The sequence below is a fragment of the Sander lucioperca genome, chromosome 16, assembly GCF_008315115.2.
Source record: "Sander lucioperca isolate FBNREF2018 chromosome 16, SLUC_FBN_1.2, whole genome shotgun sequence".
In the NCBI taxonomy this organism is placed as follows: Eukaryota; Metazoa; Chordata; class Actinopteri; order Perciformes; family Percidae; genus Sander; species Sander lucioperca.
Window position 1 is genome coordinate 29,926,425 of NC_050188.1, and position 19,051 is coordinate 29,945,475.

At 39.4% G+C, this 19,051-nt stretch overlaps 4 gene segments (V, D, J or C); 3 read left to right on the plus strand and 1 right to left on the minus strand.

Moving 5' to 3' along the window:
* Positions 1-991: 991 nt before the first annotated feature.
* On the minus strand, positions 992-17,106 carry LOC116055677. The segment is given in 2 exon segments: positions 992-1,507; positions 17,085-17,106. Coding segments are annotated over 2 exon segments (339 nt in total).
* LOC118493334 lies at positions 3,175-3,678 on the plus strand. The segment is given in 2 exon segments: positions 3,175-3,231; positions 3,339-3,678. Coding segments are annotated over 2 exon segments (375 nt in total).
* Positions 13,947-14,589, plus strand: LOC116055669. The segment is given in 2 exon segments: positions 13,947-14,060; positions 14,277-14,589. Coding segments are annotated over 2 exon segments (363 nt in total).
* Positions 17,107-17,880: 774 nt separating the features above from the next.
* On the plus strand, positions 17,881-18,435 carry LOC116055716. The segment is given in 2 exon segments: positions 17,881-17,972; positions 18,080-18,435. Coding segments are annotated over 2 exon segments (423 nt in total).
* Positions 18,436-19,051: the final 616 nt, after the last annotated feature.

Consider the following 19,051-nt stretch of genomic DNA (forward strand, 5'->3'; position numbering starts at 1 on the left):
CATACAATCACAGCAAGTATAACATCAATGACATACAGTCTAGCACACAAGCATCGTGTCAAACGACGACAGAACACGAGCAACAAACACAAGCACTAATTCAACATGCAGAGCTAAACAGCAGCAGCAAGACAACAAAGATATGCACGGAGCAACAGTAAACAGCAGACAGATAATGGTGAGGGAATGCTTGTGGTTCTGAAAACAGCTGCATGTATCAGCCAGAATGTCCATAACAGAGTTGTTAAAAGCTGACATGAAGATAACATTTTTCAGCTTTAGTGTTTTTTGCAGATAGTTCCAGTCTTTGGCTGCAGCAGACTGTAATGACAACAGACAGAAGACAGTATTTGTTTTGGGAACTTTGAACAGAATATGATGAGAAGAACGCGTGTCAACTTATATCGCTAATGAAACTAACAGTGGTGGACTCTTAAGACTCTTTTCACATTGTGATGAACAAAGTTTTACTAGAAACATAAATGCCAAAAAAAGTTCCTATCGAAACCGTTAATGTGATATGAACTTATGAACTGAGGAGATCAGATTACCACAAGATCTAAAACCACTTCTGTATCAAAGTGCACAGCACAGCAGGTAATCCCATCTACCTGTTACCTGCTTTAGATCAGACACATTAGATGACAGTGGTGACCATTATTGTTGGAAGAAAAACCCAAAGAATCTGTTGACTTTCTCTCACATTGACTTTGTCAAGGAGAGCAGTAACAGTGGTGCTGACCAGAGTTTGACTTTCATCCTTTCCCACCAGCTCCATACCTGCTGTAGGACACCACAGCTAAACACTGTCAGGCTGCACCGAGCAGATGGGACCTGCATTACATCATCTCATCAGTTCTTTCTGAAAGAATCATCTAATGGAAATGCTACAGAGAAAAACTCTCTCAGGATTTAATTGATACTGTATATGTTCATTTAAGAAAGGAACACATGACGGCAGTCATTCTAGTATCAATAAGCTCGGACAACATTAAGTTGATACATTTGTCTTTATTGTTTTAACATACAGAGAATATCAGCATTACTGCAAGCAACACAAAATGAACTTTCAAATTGTGATGAATCTGTAGAGAGAAAGAAAGAGTAGCAGAGAGCAGACTGAGATCAGTATCAGAGTGAAACCAGTAGCAGAGTCCCAGTGAGTCAGGTCAGGACTGGGAACACTGGTCTCTCCTCAGTGTCTCTGAGAGTGGAGTCTGGGAGCCCTGGGTGGCCTCACAGGTCACAGAGCCCACCTTCTCCCACTGGTCTGCAGGGAGCCTCAGGGTGCTGCTCCAGCTGTATTTGCCGTCCTTCTCCAGCACCCCGGGGCTCCTGCTCTCCTCCCAGCTGCTGCTGCTGCTGCTGCTGCTGCCGTCCACCTTCCAGGCCAGACTCCAGTCTGAGGGGAAGCCCTTGTTGGCCAGGCACATGAGCGTGGCCTTCCCCTTCAGCAGCTCCTCACTGGAGGGGGGCAGCACCGTCAGGGTGGGGACGGCTCGACCCACTGCAGAGAGAGAGAGATTAATAAAGTTGATATGAGGTCAACTAAACTCTAGCCTGTTGGCTGCAGCAGAGGAGGCTACTAGTTCTGCTGGTCTTCCTCAGATTGGATCAAACTGTTCTTAAAATCTTTCACTTCCCTCTCTGAGCTCAGTAACCATGGCAACAGACAGGCATCACTGCTGAACCGTGACAACAGACAGGTTTCAGTACTAAAGATAAAAAGTTAAAACTGCCTCTCTTTTACTAAACTTTCAGAGTTTAATAGTTCAAAATAATACACATAAGATGGAGATTGTGAGGCTTTTACTGTTTGAACTTTCTTACACATTTCTTTTCCTAAACGAAAACCTCATTAATGATATTTCTTTGTTCTGTTCATGTAAGCAGGAATCATCACTGAACAGTCAGTCTTCATTACTGAAAACATCCAAATAAATATTGTAATCTACTTAATTCTACTTTGAAACTCTATATGTCCAATAGCTTCAAAATCATTATTCTGGGAGAAAGATGGAGTAATACTTATTCACATCAAACACTGCACCAAAGATTATCAGCAGAGTTCTTGAGCCAGAATATAAAAACTTTTAACTTTTTTAACAAATATTTTCTTCAGACAGAGTAATGAGTAGTTTTCTATAACGAACTGAAAAGACTTTAGAAAGTTAAAATTTTAGTGCAACAAGATCATTCATTGTAGTGGTTATTAGTCGGGTTAATGACACTGTAAAACCATTAAGAATTGTGGCAAATATATGAAATTTTAGATATCTGACAAAATGTTGTAGTAAGCTCTACAATTATGAAGTTCAAATAGAATACATATACATTTGGGTTATTAAAGGAGTCAAATGTACTTACAGTTAACATTCAGTCTGGTTCCTCCACCAAAAGTCAACCACAGTGATACAAAGTCATTGAGCCGCCGTACAAAAACCTCTCACTGTAGAGAGACACGGCTCTCTGACTTTGACACAAACAAACTCACCAAAATGAGGCTGTTTGTAAAATCTTGTCAGATAAAAAGAAAACTGACAATAACACAGTGCTGCAGATTTCCAGAATGCATGTTTTAATATATGTTAAATGTATATAATGTCTTCTCTTCTTCTAAATAAGACAGAAGACATTAGATTAGATTGACTTTATTGTCCACCTCAGTGGAAATTTGTCTTTGGCTTCTCCCAAAGTACAGCAAAGGTAAATACAATGCACATAACACAGCACACCATTAAAAACATACATAATATACAGAATACAATATACAATAGTGTAAATGGACAGGTAGCAGCAGATAAGTTATATAAATAATACAGAAAAGCAAATCTTATAAAATAACAAGTGTTCCCTGTTGGAGTCATTCTGTGTTCAATGACTGTATGACATAGGGAATAAAATACTTCTTGTAAATCTTCCAGCAGGTCCATGGGACCCTAAATCTAACATTTACTATACTCTGATAAAGTGATTGATCCATTGATGAACAGCATCATCAGAGTAATCCAAGTCCCTGTTGGAGTCAGTCAGAGCATTTCCATAGAGAGCCACTTTGCATCAGCAGCACCATGCTCCAGTGCTCTGGGAGAGTTTATAGTCCTGAGAGTTGAACACTGGATGACTGACAGCTGTCCTTCATGACAACAGAAGACACAGAAATCCTCCTCATCAAAAACATGACTTTGATCTCCGTCCTCATCTGGACTCTCCTCTGCTGCTGCTTCACAGGTAAAGTCCAGAGAATCAAACTCCTCTCCTCTATCAACATCCGTCCCTCTGAAATGAAGACGACTAAACCATGACGCTGCTTTATGTTTTTGTCTCTGTATCCTCAGAGTCCAGAGGCCAGGTCACAGTGACTCAGCCTGGAGCAGTGAGCTCTGCTCTGGGAGGCTCCGTCTCCATCAGCTGTAGGACCAGTCAGAATATTTATAGTTCTAACTATTTAGCCTGGTACCAACAGAGAGATGGAGAAACTCCTAAATTGCTCATTAAATATACTAGCTCTCGAGAATCAGGGATTCCAGATCGTTTTACAGGCAGTGGATCAAACTCTGACTTCACTCTGACCATCAGTGGAGTCCAGACTGAAGATGCAGCAGTGTACTACTGTCAGAGTGGTCACGTTATCAACAGTCAGTATGTGTTCACACAGTGAAAAAGCGTCGTACAAAAACCTCCCTCAGTCAGACTGAACAGAAACTGAACTGACTGCTGCAGCTGGAAGCTACTGCAGAGACTGATACACTTCACTGAGGACACACACACACACACACGCGCACACACACACACACACACACACACACACACACACACACACACACACACACACAAACACACACACACACACACACACACACACACACACACACACACACACACACCCCATTTGTTAAAATACATTTCCTAATACAATCATGTACAAGACATGAATGTCCTCTATCTTTTTACATTTTTCACTGATCCCACAGCTAAATGGATTAATACAAGCATCAGTATCAAGCATATGTTCAGAGTCAACAACCACAAAATCTGTTTGTATGCAGATTACATTTGATTATAATACCGTTAGTTTTCTTTCTTATAGGCCATTATTGTATCAGGAATTAAAACATGTTTTCTGTCTCCTATCACTTCCCTCTTAAATGTACAGAAAAGTCTATTGCACACTTTGTAATGCAGGCGCATAATCACAATGAGGGACTTCCCTGAATATATGAAATCTAGAAATCCCCTCCTTAACAATTGTAAATGATCAGACAGCTCATCAGATCCCTCCTGTGCACCGTGCACAGATCTCTGATCAACAAGTAAAACAAAGTCTGTTTCAATCCCAGCATCACTGATACACATGTTGAATAGAAACCAGTGGGTTGATTCTCTTGTAGATTACCACATCTGGACAGATGTGTTTTAGTGGAACAGACTGGAGGATGATCTGGGCTTCTCTCCCTCTGTCAATTGTCCTTTGAAATGTGGGTCTGTTGTTGATTTGTCATTCATATGTGTGTATATATATCTACATATCTATATCTTTTTTTTTTTTCTTGTTTTTTTAAACCTTTACTGACTGACTTGATATTTCACCCTTTTTGGAATCCACTAAACTAATGTTACTAACTTACAAAACTATTATTACAATTGCACCATTTTTCTATGGTAATTGGAATTTTTCAAAAACATTACCTTACCCAGTGTAACGGACTGTTTAGGTCAATTGAGGGGATTGTGTTAAGTGTTAGGTATGTAACTAACACAACCACTTTCTTCAACTAATTTGCAATCTGAAAAAAATATGGCTGATGTTTTGTCACCAAGACTAAGCAGTGGGATGTCTAATTTCATAGGCCCAATCTACAATTAAAAGTTCTTCACTGACCTGGAAAGGGTGCATTAGATGGGTACAAAAAAATGGGGAAAAAAGCACTGCCCACTCAGCAATAAACCTGATAATGAGAGAAGACTACAGGCAAACTCTCTCTCTATTGGGGCCTGACTCTCACTGTTATTAAAGCTGCCACTTATTTTGCTCCACCACAGTTCATTTACTCACACCACTTTGTAAGAATCATGAATAACCAGGTTAATGTTATGTTATAATGTTTCATTCAAACATTATAATGTGACTCACACTGGGATACAGCTGATACACATACGGTATGTGTGCAGGTGTGTCTTCAACTCAACTACAGAGGATCGAGATAAAGACCAATCTAGGCATATTTGATTTAATAATTATCAGCTATAAATCTCGATTTTGTTCTTAAAATGACAGCAGTCAAAATCACCCCACTGTTCACCGTTAAAACATCGGTCAGCAGTTATATGACAGTAAGCAGCAGTGAACGATGCAAGCAGACAGCTGTTTGTGCCTTTTCCCTGTGAGTGCAGGTGAAACGCCTGCAAAGTGCTGCTGTTTGTTGAATATGAAAGTGTTATGTTTATGATGGGGATGAAGAGCGTCTGTTTTATTTTCTTAATGCTCTTCAGCTGTAGAACATATCACATCATATCATCACATATCAGGACAAACTTTACTCAAATTATTTAGTTTGTACCATGTTATTATTGGTTTCCCTCAAATGTATCATTACCTTGTATTTCATCATTAATCATTAATTTGTATTACTAGACCATGCTCCTAAAATAATCCGTTCCCTCATTCGTTATTGAGTTAATGTAGAAGTAGAAATTACCACGTGTGTGTATAATCCCCTCCTTAACATTTGTAAATGATCAGACAGCTCATCAGATCCCTCCTGAGCACCGTGCACAGATCTCTGATCAACAAGTAAAACAAAGTCTGTTTCAATCCCAGCATCACTGATACACATGTTGAATAGAAACCAGTGGGTTGATTCTCTTGTAGATTACCACATCTGGACAGATGTGTTTTAGTGGAACAGACTGGAGGATGATCTGGGCTTCTCTCCCTCTGTCAATTGTCCTTTGAAATGTGGGTCTGTTGTTGATTTGTCATTCATATGTGTATATATATCTATATCTTTTTTTTTCTTGTTTTTTTAATCCTTTACTGACTGACTTGATATTTCACCCTTGTTGGAATCCACTAAAGTAATGTTACTAACTTACAAAACTATTATTACAATTGCAACATTTTTCTATCATGTATAAATGCATGACGGAGAAACCTTTTTGTTTATATATGTATGTCTGACATTTAAAAATAGAAGATTTTCCATCTTTCTCAAAACAATTTATTTTTTTACCATGACTCGTCATCCCAGCTGAAAAGTGGCTTTACTCTCTTTACAAAGCACTGATAACATTTTAATGAAAAATAACAAAATGCATTTAAACCTGCACACCTTTAAAAGTGTTGGTATGTTAGTCAATGTCAAACATTTCTGGTCTTAACCTTTCTTTAACATGTTTCCACAATAAGTGTTGTACGTCAAACACCCTGTCTCTGTTGGAGTCAGTCAGAGCATTTCCATAGAGAGCCACTTTGCATCAGCAGCACCATGCTCCAGTGCTCTGGGAGAGTTTATAGTCCTGAGAGTTGAACACTGGATGACTGACAGCTGTCCTTCATGACAACAGAAGACACAGAAATCCTCCTCATCAAAAACATGACTTTGATCTCCGTCCTCATCTGGACTCTCCTCTGCTGCTGCTTCACAGGTAAAGTCCAGAGAATCAAACTCCTCTCCTCTATCAACATCCGTCCCTCTGAAATGAAGACGACTAAACCGTGACGCTGCTTTATGTTTTTGTCTCTGTATCCTCAGAGTCCAGCGGCCAGGTCACAGTGACTCAGCCTGGAGCAGTGAGCTCTGCTCTGGGAGGCTCCGTCTCCATCAGCTGTAGGACCAGTCAGGATGTTCATGGTGGGAGCTATCTACACTGGTACCAACAGAGAGATGGAGAAACTCCTAAACTGCTCATTTACTATACCAGCACTCGACAATCAGGGATTCCAGATCGTTTTACAGGCAGTGGATCAAACTCTGACTTCACTCTGACCATCAGTGGAGTCCAGACTGAAGATGCAGCAGTTTACTACTGTCAGAGTCTTCACTATCCCAACAGCCAGTGGTTGTTCACACAGTGAAAAAGCGTCGTACAAAAACCTCCCTCATTTAGACTGAACAGAAACTGAACTGACTGCTGCAGCTGGAAGCTACTGCAGAGACTGATACACTTCACTGAGGACACACACACACACACACACACACACACACACACACACACACACACACACACACACACACACACACACACACACACACAAACTGATTCAAGTGGCCACAACAAAAGGGAGACACATCATCATCAAGTTCTTACTAAATATATTTATTTTAACAAATTAAACCAAATTAAAGGTTTAACTTTAACTTATGTATGGGCAGTGGATATTGGTAAAGTCATTATTGTGTGACATGCATGAGTGGAAAATATGTGTGTGCAAAGGTTGATAGGAGCAGAGTAGAGAACTAAAGCAGACGGGAGAGGAGCAAAGCTGCAGCAGAGTGGAGAGTCAGCCAGAGAGAGGGCTGCACTGCATCCAGACTTAAATAACCTCCTGCTACTGGGAACATCCTCAGCTGTTCCCAGTTGCTCTAACCATCACCTGCAGAGAGAGCACAGACAGCTGAATCACACAGCTAACTCAAGATGACACCATCCATTCATATCACATTACAATCTCATCTTCTTATCTGATTCATGCCAAATAATCAATAGGAGCAAAATTGCAACTAATGAAAGTAATAATGAAGAAATCCTATAACTGCATTTATATATAGTTTATGCAAACCACTTCTTCTCGTACATGCACCTCTAAAACCCGACATATACACTGAGACCAAAAGATCATTCCTGACTTTGGAAACAGCAAAACAATCTCTTCACAACGTCCATCCATTAGCTGTTGTTGAGCTTTCAATCATATCACATGATCTTCCTCAGCAGATGTTTTTAAAATGTAGATTTTCAAATTCCCTTTCCTCTGAGTATTTGTCTAAGACTTATTGTCCACGTCAGCTTCAAAGTTAGAATATTCCATGAGAACTGGGTGAACTCCGTCTGCTGAGGAAGATCATGTAATCAGGTCCAAAGCTCCAGAACAGCTACTGAATGGACCTTATGGTGAAATGGTTTTGATATCAAACATGAACTTTCAGTCTCCAACTTTTCAGTCAACACAGTCGAAAAGTTTGTTAAAATGCAGCATGAAGAAATTCAAAGAACTCACATTACTGCTCAAAGCTGAAACTAAATGGACTTGAGAGAAATAAATATTTCCAACTGGAACTGATGATGACTTCCAGGTTTTCTGGCTCTGCCCACATGTCCAAAACTTCTGGGTGGACTTTTTTCGATCATGTTATCTGAGATCATTGGCCTCAGCCAGTGTTGTAGTCAAGACCACCTAAACCGAGACCAAGTCATCACCAAGACCAGATTGGATCGAGACCGAGACAAGACAGAGACTTTGAGGGGTTGAGGAATCTTCACATTACAAACACCCAAACTTGTCCAACCTGCATTTATATTACAGTTTTTTTCCAACAGCTTACACACGTTTTCAAAACTATGTCTCCTTTTATCAAAACTCTACACACAATTCACATAACGCCTCACATCTCCTTCAAAATTAAACACTGCATTCAAAATACCATCAACACATCTCAAAATGAAGCATTTGCATCAAATGGCAAACACTTTTTTCATAATAGTAAATTTTTGGATGTACCATGTACACACTGTTGTTCTAAATCTAAAGCTCTTTTGTCTTTCATAGGCTTATATCTACATTTCCAATGTTCTAGAGAGAAAGTAATCTGCTGAGAGTGGTTGGAAAGTTCACTGGAAACAACAATGTAATGTTACAGTAAGACAGAAAATATTTATTGGACAAAATATTACGTTTGTAAGAGTAGCACAGTGTTGTATACAGTAGTATGAAACAAGAAAACAAAAGTACAAACATGTAAACCAAAGGTATCATTTTTAGAATAAAGAATATGTGTGTGTGTGTGTGTGTGTGTGTGTGTGTGTGTGTGTGTGCGTGCTTGTGTGTCGGGGGGGGGGATTGTATGCACTTTGTGCAAAACAAAGTCTGATTGATTTGTAATGCTGAAATAGTCATTAGATAGTTGCATGCAGTATGGACGCCACTGTAAAGCTACTAAAGATGGGCTTCTCTCATGGTCAATCTGTGGTTGATCACATGATGAATAAGTGTGGCCGTGATCTCATCAGAGATGGCTCTCCTTCTTCCTCTTCTTCCCTCCTCCTCCTCCTCCTCCTCCTCCTCCTCCTCCTCCTCCTCCTCGTTGTTGTCCCCTGTCTCTCCCTCCTCCTCCCCTTGCTCTCTGTCTATTGTTGGCATCCATTGTTCAAAACAGGTAATCTGACCTTTGACCTCTGTATAGGCCTATACTAAAGCAGTGATTGGTTAGGGTTCAGTTAAGCATAATGTGTTTGTACATGTGAGGAGTGTGTGTGAGCCCTGGTAAATAAGTGTAGCATTTTGACTGGTTGTGTTTAGAAAAGGAAAGCAAGTCACTTCCTGTTAGATTTGTGTGTCTTAGGTAGAGAATTGTGTGTAATGTTTTGTAAAAAGTGTTTTATGCGATTGAAAACTGAGTGAAAGGCTGAGAAATAGCTCATGGTTTTGGAGATTTGCTGTGTAGTTTTACTCTTTGAGTGAGAGGTTTCAAAAAAATATCACCATACAACAACAGTCAGAAGGGCGACAAAGCAATTTGGGTCAGAATTAATCCAACAACACCATTGTGTCAGTTTGAACCCTGTAAATATACCGGGTGTTTATTTCAAATACAGGAACTATGGTATTACTGGTAGATTACAATAAGACCATACAGTAGTTTGGTAAAACACATTGCTGGTTTGCAGCACACCAGTATCTGATTAACGTTACAGACGGTAGCTATAACCAGCATGAACATGACAAAATCAGTGTTTCCTCAGAGCTACACCTATGCTCAGTTACATGTGTGTGTAGTAAGCATATGTGACATCATGGCATCCAGTGTCAAAACATAAAAACAACAACAAATCTGAAGTAACGCTACTCCGGATACCGTAACGATCTGCTGCTGCATCGCTTTCATTTCACAAATAGCCCTTTGAGAATGATATAAGGCTTCAGTTTGGTGCTGTCGGCCTTGCCAACCAGGACAACGGTGAGATGGCTTCTCTTGTATCCTGTGGTTTTTAGAGGCACACTCTTTGCTCCTTGTGTGTCAACAGTAGTGGGAGACACCATATCAAACCAAACTGCAGTCTCGTCCATTGCAATGATGTCCTTCTCTAAAATCTTTTTAGAACTGACAGCTTTTGCTAACGTAATTACGATGAACTTCAATGCAAATTATATGAAAGGCACTTAGGAGATTATCTGTGCAAATTTTTCCCTGGCCTTAATTTAAGGCTGGCCTTTATTTGTCCGTGTTGACCACACCCCCGGCCACTATCAGAGGCCCGGCGTTTAATTGACTTCTGGTTTTTATTTGAGGAATTACGGTATGTAGGTCCATGCTCTCAGCACTGAGGGGGAAACAGCATGACATGTTGAGGACAGCTACAGTTCACTGACTCTGTGTGTTTGCATATGTGTCCTGCCTCTCTGCTCCCAGCCGTTAAGAGGCCAGTGTTGATCAGTGACTGTCCAGGACTTTCAGAGACACTGACACGCCGGCAGCATGATGATGATGTCACTGATTCTACTGCTGGCCACCCTGGGGCTCCTTGTTCAGGGTGAGACTCTCTTCTGAAAACTTTGCTTCAGGATGCAACCAGGTTCACCTCAATGATGTTCTGACTTCACTCTATCAGTGGAGTTCAGACTGAAGATGGAGGATATTATTACTGTCAGCAAGATAATAGCTTCCCGTTCACACAGTGATACAACATTGTACAAAAACCTCCTCAGCTGTAGATCAGAATGAACAGAAAGCTACAGAAACTGAGACACTTTAGAAGTATGACTGAAACTGAAATCTATATAACAGAATGTCAGGAAATACTGCTCCTACTACAGTAACTTATAATAGTAATCTTGTTGAAAAGTGTAGTTAACATTGTATTTAAAATCAGATCAAACTACATCTGAAAGGTAGATAAGTTAATAAAGATAACACCACTTGGTTTAGCTGTGAAATCAAATATGTATTTCAATTTTAGTGTTTAAGTTAATTAAACATTCAGTCTGGTTCCTCCACCGAACGTGTTCCACAGTGATACAAAGTCATTGAGGCGCCGTACAAAAACCTCTCACTGTAGAGAGACACGGCTCTCTGACTTTGACACAAACAAACTCACCAAAACACATTCCCAGTTTACAAATTATATGTTAGAACTGGTTAAAGTGTTTAAAAAGATATACAATCTGTAATAATGTTCAACATTTTCATTGTGAATTGTTAAATATCTACAAACTATTATTTTCTCCTTCAGTGAAACTAACTGAAACAAGTTCTTTCTAAAGAAAATCTTTCCAACAAATTCTGCCAAAAAATTATAATAAACATGTTTATTGTAGATTATAATGAATGATACATAATAATTGTGTTTACATTTGTCCCACAGTGATGTTGATTTGTGTGGTAGTGAATTAGAGAGAATTCACAAAATATTCTGGAAGACTTTTATGTGCATCAAACTCAAACCAAAGACTCATTCAAATGAGCAGTGAAAACATTCCTAATCAATACTCTGATAAAGTGATTGATCCATTGATGAACAGCATCATCAGAGTAATCCAAGTCCCTGTTGGAGTCAGTCAGAGCATTTCCATAGAGAGCCACTTTGCATCAGCAGCACCATGCTCCAGTGCTCTGGGAGAGTTTATAGTCCTGAGAGTTGAACACTGGATGACTGACAGCTGTCCTTCATGACAACAGAAGACACAGAAATCCTCCTCATCAAAAACATGACTTTGATCTCCGTCCTCATCTGGACTCTCCTCTGCTGCTGCTTCACAGGTAAAGTCCAGAGAATCAAACTCCTCTCCTCTATCAACATCCGTCCCTCTGAAATGAAGACGACTAAACCGTGACGCTGCTTTATGTTTTTGTCTCTGTATCCTCAGAGTCCAGCGGTCAGTACACAGTGACTCAGCCTGGAGCAGTGAGCTCTGCTCTGGGAGGCTCCGTCTCCATCAGCTGTAGGACCAGTCAGAATGTGTTTGTTTATAGCGGCTACCACAGATTAGCCTGGTACCAAAAGAGAGATGGAGAAACTCCTAAACGGCTTATTAACTCTGCTACTTATCGAGAATCAGAGATTCCAGATCGTTTTACAGGCAGTGGATCAAACTCTGACTTCACTCTGACCATCAGTGGAGTCCAGATTGAAGATGCAGCAGTTTACTACTGTCAGAGTCTTCACTATCCCAACAGTCAGTATGTGTTCACACAGTGAAAAAGCGTCGTACAAAAACCTCCCTCAGTCAGACTGAACAGAAACTGAACTGACTGCTGCAGCTGGAAGCTACTGCAGAGACTGATACACTTCACTGAGGACACACACACACACACACACACACACACACACACACACACACACACACACACACACACACACACACACACACACACTTCTTTGTTAACCATGAATTTCCTTTATCGACACTAAAAGTAGCGCTTTTCCTTTTGGATGCAAGGGAAGATTCTTATAAAACATTTCAAATATGCTTTTCAATAAAACATAAAAGTAAATATAACATAAAACATAATTAAAAATGCTAAACTACAAAAGCCACACTAAACTGTTTGTTCCCTATCAAAGGTTTTCACAGTGTCCAACTGGACACACTCCCAAAACTCCTGACTTCAGAGCCACAGTCAACTTCACTTATAAGTCTGTAGTGAGAAAAAAATAAATTGAGTCTTTATGAGCTATTTATATAGGCCTGTATAATCTCATTGATATTGGAGGGTGCCTGACCATGTAGGGCTCTAAAACTGATAACAGGTATCTTGAAATTGATTCTTAATTTACTCGGGAGCCTGTGAAAAAAATTGAGACAGATGTGATATGCGATCTCTTCAAGGACCTGGTAAAAAGCCTCTGAACAACCCTCTGGACCTGTTGTTAGTGGTTCATGGACGTGAAAGACAAGTAGAAATGGAGTAACAACAGTCTAAATAGATGAAAGAAATGTAGAAATGATCATCCTCATCTTAGCTCGAGGCATAGTGGGCCAAAGTTTAACAATGAATAAGTCAAAAGTCAACAAGGTCAACAGAATCATAGGAAAACTGTATTAACTGAAATTTAATAATTAATAGGAAATGCATTTCAAGCATCTTTTCAGAGTGACACCACCATCAAACAGCCTGTACGCCGATGATTCTCAATTATACATGACAAAACATGTTCTCTTCTTTATGTCCATCATGTGATCAGTCATTAAAGCAACTCTTCTGTCTGTCTGTTCTCCCCTTTTCAATTTTTAAAAAGTATCAATTATAGACATTGGAGTTCACCTTTTTACCAAACTTAAATTAAGTATTTAAATTAAAGTAGATTCCCTGGCTAAAAGAAATAAAGTACGATGAAACAGAATCCATTGTCTCAATCATCCACTAAATGATTATCTGCAGAATGAATAAACATTATCACAACCAATTTCCTGCTATGAATCCTGTCATCCCACACTCAGGAGTGTATTGAATAGATATCTGGTACCTCGTTAACCACCTGTAGTAAAAAACTAACTCTAGATGTAAAAATACCCACAAACAGAATCGACTTTCTGTACTTGCTTGGTGGAATCTAAATGAAGTTTTTATGACAAGATTTGACCATTCATCCATAGCCCATTATGTAGTGAAACATTTAATTAGTCAAAGTAAAAGGGGAAACAGCATGACATGTTGAGGACAGCTACAGTTCACTGACTCTGTGTGTTTGCATATGTGTCCTGCCTCTCTGCTCCCAGCCGTTAAGAGGCCAGTGTTGATCAGTGACTGTCCAGGACTTTCAGAGACACTGACACGCCGGCAGCATGATGATGATGTCACTGATTCTACTGCTGGCCACCCTGGGGCTCCTTGTTCAGGGTGAGACTCTCTTCTGAAAACTTTGCTTCAGGATGCAACCAGGTTCACCTCAATGATGTTCTGCTATGATGGAGAAACACTGGAACAAGCAGCATTTACCTTCTTCCATCTCTTCTCCATGTTAAAGAAATGAGACTCTTCTGTTTAGATGTTGATCATCTTTCTCCAAGCTGGATTTGTCTCAATAACCCTTCTGTTCTTTTTCATGTTTTCCAGGTTCATCAGGAGAAATCATCCTGACTCAGTCTCCTGGATCTCAGTCTGTTGCTCCAGGACAGTCTGTCTCTATCAGATGTAAAGCCAGTTCAGGAATTAGTAACTACCTTCACTGGTACCTTCAGAAACCTGGAGAATCTCCTAAACTCTTAATTAGCTATGCTACAACTCGTCAGTCTGGAGTTTCCGACCGTTTCAGTGGAAGTGGATCTGGAACTGACTTCACTCTGACCATCAGTGGAGTTCAGACTGAAGATGCAGGAGATTATTATTGTCAGCAGAGTAACAGTTGGCCGTTCACACAGTGATACAGCGTCGTACAAAAACCTCCTCAGCTGGAGAGGAACTGATCTGACTCAACAGCTGAACAGAAACAACAACACTAGACATACATATTAATACAGCATAACAAATACAAGAACAAGAAAAGTGTAACACAATCATGCACATATAGAATTTCCAAAAGTGAGTAATTTTATTGATATGTTTGTTCTGGCAGGTTTTGAAACAGAGCCCTCAAAGTCAGGTCCAATGAGCGTTGAGTAAATTAGATTAATTCTCAATTAATGAGACAGGTTAATACCATGATTCAGATAATGACATATCTTTTCTCAGTCTTTTGACAAATTATTTTTACAACAATTGAGTATTTAAGAATTATCTTAAATGTTAAATTGAATGAAATCATTCTAAATTAAAACATAACTATAATAATTAGAATTAAACTAATTAAAGGGTTTAAAGTTATATTTTATTGAAACACATCAAGAGTTGTCCAACAAGCTAAGACTCCTTTCAGTGAAACAGTAAAAATAATGTATTACAGTAAGACTGTTTCCATCAGTTTATATTAAGTTTCATACATTTGATTTAAGGTTTAGTATTTGATGTACATTCAATGCACCTTCATGTAGACTTTTGATATTTTCATACATTTTTTTTGTTTTTATTATTATTGAGGTATTCATTTCAAACTCTAAAACCATTTTCATTTAAATCTCAGGTGAAGATATTCATGCATTCTAACAACTGTATTGCATAACAAAGACTACATTTTTAAATAATTTCATAAAAATGTCCCCCTTTCATCCACCCATTCACACCATGTTCATACCTGAATTCAGATAATAATGTTAAACAGAGAAACTGTCAGGTCAGCCTCAAAGAGTTCTGATGTAATCCTGGAGTTTATTAATGAAACCATCACCATAAATCTTACTGAGATATGAGTTATGTCATCTAAACTCAGAAAACACTGGCAGGACCACTTGTACACAAATCCTTAAAATGACAAATGTGTTGTATTTTGAATGTATATTTTTATATATTTTTATACATCTCTTGATATGGACCTACTTGTGAGTCTGAAATAAAGATTTATTTTTATAAACTTCTATATCTAAACATATAGGAGAAGGAAACTGTTAAATAAAGATGCAGACTTCTTTTATATGAATCATGTTTTATTGTCTTACAGCATTAACAGCATAAGAATTATTACAACAAATAAAACATTGTTATTTCGGTTAATTATGGTCTGATGCCAGAAAGAGAGAGAGAGAGAGAGAGAGAGAGAGAGAGAGAGAGAGAGAGAGAGAGTAGCAGAGAGCAGACTGAGATCAGTATCAGAGTGAAACCAGTAGCAGAGTCCCAGTGAGTCAGGTCAGGACTGGGAACACTGGTCTCTCCTCAGTGTCTCTGAGAGTGGAGTCTGGGAGCCCTGGGTGGCCTCACAGGTCACAGAGCCCACCTTCTCCCACTGGTCTGCAGGGAGCCTCAGGGTGCTGCTCCAGCTGTATTTGCCGTCCTTCCCCAGCACCCCGGGGCTCCTGCTCTCCTCCCAGCTGCTGCTGCTGCTGCTGCTGCTGCCGTCCACCTTCCAGGCCAGACTCCAGTCTGAGGGGAAGCCTTTGTTGGCCAGGCACATGAGCGTGGCCTTCCCCTTCAGCAGCTCCTTACTGGAGGGGGGCAGCACCGTCAGGGTGGGACAGACATCACCTAGGAGACACCAATCAGATTAGAGGACAGGGACCACACAGCTGTCAATCAACCAGCAGCCACTTGGACACCTTTACTGTGTGAGAGTTGGTTTTCTCCTTTAAGGAGTTTCTGTCAGATGGTTTTTCTGCTCCACCAGTCACTCACTCACACATTGTTTCACTTCCCTTTAAGAAGCCTCTCATGTAAATCAGCACAGAGAGAATCATCTACACAATGAGCTGATATATATCAAACTATACACTGGAAATAACATGTCAACTTTTGGACTAATCTTTAAACCTCCAAATCAAGATCATCAACAACCTAACTATACATGACTTTAAAGTATTTAGTGTAATAGAAACAAATCCAGAAAATGAGCTGACAACATCAAATGTTCTTCATGTGATTTTGATCATCATTACCAAACTGTTCAAATAGTTTTCAAACTTTGAAACAATACATGACACAGTAAAGAGATGTTGCACATTTTCAAATACCGATCTTTATCTTTGCTCTGTTCAATTGTTTGAATATCTGAATCTTCATTTGCTTTAAACAGTTATCATTGATGTGGAAAATGAAAAAAGAATCTTGTAGAACAGTATTTCAGTTTTATCTTTTCCACACTTCAAGTCATTTAAATTTCAGTTTGACAGAAATGTGTAAAGAAATGTTTAGTGAAGCTGCTCTGAGTTAGTCTCCACGATAAAGGAGGAGAAATAAAAACATGAATACTAAGAGATATTTCATTAACTGTAAACTGAATTTAAAACATTACTTTACAATATTTACATCATAGTTTTTAGTATTTGTGCAGAAACTTACTTCCAACATTCAGTCTGGTTCCTCCACCGAACGTGTTCCACAGTGATACAAAGTCATTGAGCCGCCGTACAACAACCTCTCACTGTAGAGAGACACGGCTCTCTGACTTTGACACAAACAAACTCACCAAAATGAGGCTGTTTGTTAAATCTTGTCAGATAAAAAGAAAACTGACAATAACACAGTGCTGCAGATTCATAGAAAACATGCTTTTTATTCATATTGATTTCAAATTAAGTTCAATTACAGAAGAAATTAGATTAATTTTATTGTCCACCTCAGTGAAAATTTGTCTTTGGCTTTTCCCAGAGTACAGCAAATGTTCATACAATGCACATAACACAGCACATCATTAAAAACATACAGAATATGCAAAATACAATATAAAATAGTACAATGGGAAGGTGGCAGCAAATAAGTCTTATAAAAAATACAAGAGATCAAATCTTAAAAAATAACAAGTGTTCTCTGATGCAGTCATTCTGAGTTCAATGCCTGTATGTCATAGGGAATAAAATACTTCTTTTATATGTTCCAGCTGGTCCTGGGAAGCCTAAATCTAACATTTTGATGATTTATTAAGAAGTCATAGTGTTATTGAAATATCCAAATCATTGCTCTGATAAAGTGATTGATCCATTGATGAACAGCATCATCAGAGTAATCCAAGTCCCTGTTGGAGTCAGTCAGAGCATTTCCATAGAGAGCCACTTTGCATCAGCAGCACCATGCTCCAGTGCTCTGGGAGAGTTTATAGTCCTGAGAGTTGAACACTGGATGACTGACAGCTGTCCTTCATGACAACAGAAGACACAGAAATCCTCCTCATCAAAAACATGACTTTGATCTCCGTCCTCATCTGGACTCTCCTCTGCTGCTGCTTCACAGGTAAAGTCCAGAGAATCAAACTCCTCTCCTCTATCAACATCCGTCCCTCTGAAATGAAGACGACTAAACCGTGACGCTGCTTTATGTTTTTGTCTCTGTATCCTCAGAGTCCAGAGGCCAGGTCACAGTGACTCAGCCTGGAGCAGTGAGCTCTGCTCTGGGAGGCTCCGTCTCCATCAGCTGTAGGACCAGTCAGAATGTTTATACTTGGAGCAGCAATCACGCGTTAGCCTGGTACCAACAGAGAGATGGAGAAACTCCTAAACTGCTCATTTACTATATTAGCACTCGACAATCAGGGATTCCAGATCGTTTTACAGGCAGTGGATCAAACTCTGACTTCACTCTGACCATCAGTGGAGTCCAGACTGAAGATGCAGCAGTTTACTACTGTCAGAGTTTTCACTATCCCAACAGTCAGTATGTGTTCACACAGTGAAAAAGCGTCGTACAAAAACCTCCCTCAGTCAGACTGAACAGAAACTGAACTGACTGCTGCAGCTGGAAGCTACTGCAGAGACTGATACACTTCACTGAGGACACACACACACACACACACACACACACACACATTTGTTTGATAGTAAAGACTACAGAGTTCTCTTTCTGTGTTGATAATCAGAAGTTAAATTCACATCACTACAGTTGTATTTCCAAAGATTGAGTAGACAATAGTAACAGTGGAGATCTTGTACCTCCATGATTTATTTCATTGTAAATTGAACTCCTGGTTTCTTCCATCAAGAAATGCATCATCTGGTCATCTCAGACTTCTCATCTCAGAGTCACACGTCATCAAATCAGCAGCAGCTTTTCTTGCTCCACTCACTCCTACATGTACAGAAAAGTTAAATCCACAGTTTGGAGTTCATGAAAAATTTTACTTCAGTAAATGCTCTTACCAAGAGAAATAAAAGACACAAGCATTTAAACACTTCATCCAAACTACAAGAACTCCAGAACATATATTCTGACCTGCTCATATGTGTGGAGCCGTGCAGATAATTCTGTTTTTATGTACCGACACTTATGCTGTCACCCAAAATAGTGGACATGAATTATTTCATAGTGATCAATAC